Here is a 5,000-nt window from a genome sequence, read left to right as displayed (position 1 = left end):
CAAGATACTTCATAGAATGATAACTGGGCCTTCTCCTGCAAACGGGTTTATCCTGGATGTTTGCCTCAACTTCAAGGCCCTGTATAAAGGCGCTCTTTGCTGAAGTCATTCACCCAGACTTTTGAGCCATATCCTCTTGTAAGTGTTTACACTTCGTTGTGCGAATACTTGTCCATTATTTTCTTTACAGAGAAATCGCATGTTTGATATATTTCCCCACACTCCTTCTGCAGACTGCGTCCCCGATCGGCGGCGTCGTTGTAATCTTCGATCAGCGCCTTGATCTCGTCGGGAAGGGAGAGAACCTCGGCATACTGGAGATAACTGTGGAAAATGGGGGATGATCGCAATGAACCAATATATACAGGTGAGATCTGTGCCCATTTTTTGCTTTGCGGAAAGTTACTTTTTTATTGAAATTCTCCAAACTTTCTATTGCAATATATTAATCAACTATAACAGTACCTGAAGAGGTCAACAAGACGGGCAGCGGGAGATCCAAAGCGGGAGGTGTTCTGGTGGATCTCGCAGATCAGGCGCTTCTGGCATTCAAGATCAGCAGGATCGAACTTCCTCCAGGCTTCTTCACCAATGGCAATCCAGTCGAGGATGGAGAACTTCTCCCAGTCAATGGCGTAGGGATCGAAGGATCTAAATGTGAATAAAGCAGCAGATGTGAGAGAATGAATGAAACGTGTATGATTATGAAAAATACTTGGTATTTACATATGAGCATGTCCTATTTCAGTGTTATATCAGTATAATAGAATCAAATCTGATTTTCTATATCTTAGTTTTTATATACTTTTACTACTTTTCTACAAATCTATTTACTTAACTTGTAGGAAATTCTACATGCATACCTTCCACATTTTCATGTTACTATACATTTTTATCCTGTACACTGTACATGGTACACCTTACCGCCTGTACGAAGAGTATGAGGAATATCCGCCGTTTCCGCCGTATCCACCTGATCCTGAACCATATCCTGAACCACCATAGCCTCCCGCAAAGAGAGAGTAGAGGAGGAATCCGAGGGCGCCTAGACCCAGAAGGGTAACAAGGCCTGATGCCAGGACAGAGGCGAGGGCCGCAAGTGTGGTGATATTTAAGCTAAGTCCAGTGGTGGTTGCGGTTCCCCCCACAGGTATAACCAAAAGACGACCCTCTTCGTCATACAAGTCACTGGAGCTGAAGTCGAGGTCGAGAGAGTTGGCACTTGTAGCCACCGAAGCTACAATCACGAAGAATGATACGAACTTCGACAACATGGCGAATGTACAAGATGGATTGGAAACTAAAGTGCTTTTCCTTATTCAAAATTTGCCTTAATTACACTGGCGGATCACTGGGGAGGCTGCTCAGTGAACTCAATGACTTAGAGCCTGAGATGTGGTGTGCCATCAATCTGAGGAGTCGCCCTTATATACGATGGTGATTTGTGACGTCAGAGGGGGCGTGGAAGGTTAGTAGCAAGACCTACTGAGCCAGATAAGAAGAAATCGTAAGGTGAAAAAAATCCTTCAGCCTCCCTTGGTCAACAACAAAAGTGTAGAATGGGAGGGGATGTAGGGAGGAGGCAGGGGGGACTGTGACCACTCTCCAGCCCCGGGGCTCATCAAACACCTGAGGAGTGAGTAAGACCGGCTAACCTGTCGGCTGTAAGGCCCCCTCCGGGTTGTTCGGTATCACCTTTACATCTCTCGGTGATAAAATTAGAATTGAAGTTCAGCGACGGCACCTTTCCCATTGACAGATCTAAAGAACCGTTGCACAAACAGCCCGAGGTGGGCCGTGCTGGATGACTCGACAGGTTTCCCCCTGAGGTGCTGGTGCCGCCGGCTAGTGTGCGTTGCCATACAGAGGCTATAAATTATTCTATTGATATATATGTGGATCATTATTCATGAACTTCATGCCGGTTATTTTAGCAAAATTACTATGCAGGGAAACTAAATTATTAATATTTACCATTCTATATGCAAGCTAAAAACTAATGATTTCACTTCTAAATTTTCCGTATATACAGAAATAACATCCGATATATTGTAATACAAACATAATACTAAACATTTACACCTTTTTAACGAAGAGGCAATACTAGTAGAGACATATATATATATATATATATATATATATATATATATATATATATATATATATATATATATATATATATATATATATATATATATATATATATATATATATATATATATATATATATATCTTATCTATCCAATAATTTAAAGCGAAAAAAACGATGATCGGCATCACCACGAAGGCGCGGGAGTCCATGTAAATTAGCAAAAGCGTGGCTGTGTCCTAATTATACATGGCTTAAAAGAGAAGGCAGAGGGATCCTTTGGTCATTTGCATCACCGCCACCGAGCAGATAAGACGCAGACAGCCTAACTCCCAGTTCTGCTACCTCACGATCTAAAACGTAGGAATAATTGTAAAGTGATTTGAATTCGAATACTAGTTCTGAAATATCACTGGCTGATGTGCGATAAAAAGCGTGAGCTGTGAGACTGTGATATATAATAGTTGATTGCTTTATTTCTTTGGGTGAGTTTATTTCTACCGAGCTTTAAAGTATATATGTAATTTCAAAACTTTGTAAAGAAAAGCTGCAAACTAATAGTTATTTCTCCTAAGGAAAGCTCACATGTCTTACGTAGTTATTGTTCACAGTGTATTTTGTTTGAATGAAGGGATGTGAAGTTTTCTTCAGGTACGAAAATAGATATTATATTCTTATAATGAATATATCACTAATTGCAGTTTCTTATCCCGTTGTATAGCATGTGCTGTACATGAATTTATGTGCATGTTACAGTGGCTCCGGTTTAGATCTTTATGATTATTCATACAGAATGATCACATATTATATGTATTTGCTATATTTTATATTATGTATGAATTTAAATAAAGTGATATCCTTTCATGGTAAGTAAACAAGAACTTTACCTAATTCTTTCTTACTCTAAAGCCTAAAACATTTTCAAATAATGTTTTTGAAGCTAATATTACATAGCGCACTAAGGCAAAGAGTTCCGATGAATATTTAACCTGGCCTTTCGCCGGCAGCAGCGCGAACGGCCAGCGCCGCCGCGGAAATCTATTTCATGACGTCTCGCTGGCGCCTTCAGTTCGCACAGAAGAGTAGCTGAGAAATGTGACAGACCGACCAATTTCCGTCTCATCCCCAGACAGTGACATAGAAGGCTAATATTGTAAATAAAAAATTGCATAATATTTATGCAATATTTTTATACTTTTAAAGCATGATCTTTATGCTTTAGTTTTTAATGTAATGTTTATTGCAATTCATTTTTTTTTTTTATTATATGAGACGAGTAACAATTTAATCCTACAAGGTATTCGCTGCTAACGACCTTAGTCGTTGACGCGGCAGATGATCATCTAATTAAAAGATCGATCACACCGATTTATCCCCTACCCGCCCTCTATCTTTCTCTCTCTCTCTCTCTTCTTTAGGGGTGGCTGGTGACACATAGCTAAATGTTTTTCTTAGTAGAAAATATGTCACTGGGATTATGGCGTGGAAAATAGTCTAAAACTTAACCTTTAACTACTACAATGATGCTTTACACTAATAAAAGTTGCACATACATGCATATGCGTTGCTAGTAGTTATTGTAGCAAGGCAGATACTAAGCATAATATGTACATTGTACTTACCTGTTGTGACTTTCGTTTTTACCACTGAACCAGCGCCTATCTAACAATTTAAGTTAATTAATTGATGAACATTGCCTCAATTGGAGGACTGAATTAATGATGACATAAGGAAGTGGTTCAGTGGGCGGCCAGTTGTGTGCACGGGGAAAGGGCGAGGTCATGGTCAGGTTGGTACGCACCCGCGGTTGGCTCGGCTAGAATAGCCTGAGCCAGAGCTGTAGCCTGAACCTGAGCTGTAGCCAGAGCCGTAGCCCGTATCGGCGGGGGCGGTCAGGAGGTAATAGAGGGCAATGGCACCGGCGATGCCCCAGAGCAAGATGCCGGCGGAGAAGAGGAGCAGGGTGGTGTTGAAGGTAACAAATGAACCGGTGGAGGCATTGGTAAAGATGAAGAAGAGCCTTGGTTCAACTTCTTGATTTGACCCTGGCTGTTCCAAGTTCAGGTCAGCATATGGGTAGTAGTCGGATGCAAGGACGCAGGAGGAGAGGAGCAGGGCTCCGAGAACATGCAGGAGCGTGCGGTTCATTCTCGCGTCTACCGCAAGTCACTGCACTGTAAAAGTGGGGTGCCACGTTCAGTTATTGGGCTAGCTGGCTGTACAGTGCCCTGGAACCTGCGAGACCTGAACGCGTCTGGCCGAAGCACTGTTTTCATGTTATTGGTGACCTATTGTGTCCAAAAGTGAGATTAGGAAGGAGGTAGGAATGAGTGGTCAGTCAGTCAATGAGAGGTCTTGCTATGTGACCAGACCTTTTGCAGAGGCTGTTCACGGGTCCCATATAGATCTTTGACCATGCATAAGAATGAACCGCAGCGCCTGTGTCCTGCCGGGCCACCGTCGGGATTTAGATAGGTGTTGGGCCAGGTGGTAATGGTGATGATGGGCGGGTGAGGGCAGGGCATCTCTGTTGGGACAAATGCTGGTGTTGAGGTAAGGTTATGATTGTATAGGAGGTTATGCCGGGCCGGGGAAGTTAAGGGAGGGCGGGATGAGGAAGACACCGCTCTTCTGTTACAATACCCTGACGAAATGGACGTTACATACGCTTTCCTGCCATGTGATCCATAGGAGGAGTCGCTGCTGCCAGAGTACCCAGAGTAGCCGTAGCTGCCAGAATCTTCACCAGTGGCGTAAAAATAGGCAAGAGCAAGGACGGCCCCCAGCACAAGCAAGCTCGTGATGCCGAGGATGAAGGAGGCGTAACCGACTGTAACTGAGGTAGCATTGGTGCTGATAAAGAACCTGCTCTCAGGGTTGCCATCTGCTACCGGGTACTCGTTCAGCGTCT

The 5,000-nt window shown here is 43.0% G+C and overlaps 1 protein-coding gene across 4 annotated transcripts in view; it reads right to left on the bottom strand.

Annotated features, from left to right (window-relative positions):
- LOC113827812 (uncharacterized) overlaps positions 1–5,000 on the bottom strand; it is a 10,877-nt gene that overhangs the window by 257 nt on the left and 5,620 nt on the right. The window contains exons 2-4 of one of the 4 annotated variants that reach the window (XM_027380722.2): positions 3,891–4,263; positions 466–651; positions 1–324 (exon numbers count right to left, since the gene is read on the bottom strand). The exon at positions 1–324 is cut by the window's left edge and continues 257 nt beyond it. In XM_027380722.2, the coding sequence (XP_027236523.1) occupies positions 147–324; positions 466–651; positions 3,891–4,237 (711 nt within the window). In that variant the 5' untranslated portion in view covers positions 4,238–4,263 and the 3' untranslated portion in view covers positions 1–146. Of the gene's footprint in view, positions 325–465; positions 652–924; positions 2,015–3,890; positions 4,264–4,756 lie in introns of those variants that run through there. The other 3 variants (XM_027380725.2, XM_027380721.2, XM_027380723.2) reach the window with 3 other exon arrangements.

Source organism: Penaeus vannamei, chromosome 26 (assembly GCF_042767895.1).
Source record: "Penaeus vannamei isolate JL-2024 chromosome 26, ASM4276789v1, whole genome shotgun sequence".
In the NCBI taxonomy this organism is placed as follows: domain Eukaryota; kingdom Metazoa; phylum Arthropoda; class Malacostraca; order Decapoda; family Penaeidae; genus Penaeus; species Penaeus vannamei.
The sequence above is the reverse complement of the archived record's forward strand: the minus strand, read 5'-3'. Positions and strand labels throughout refer to the sequence as shown.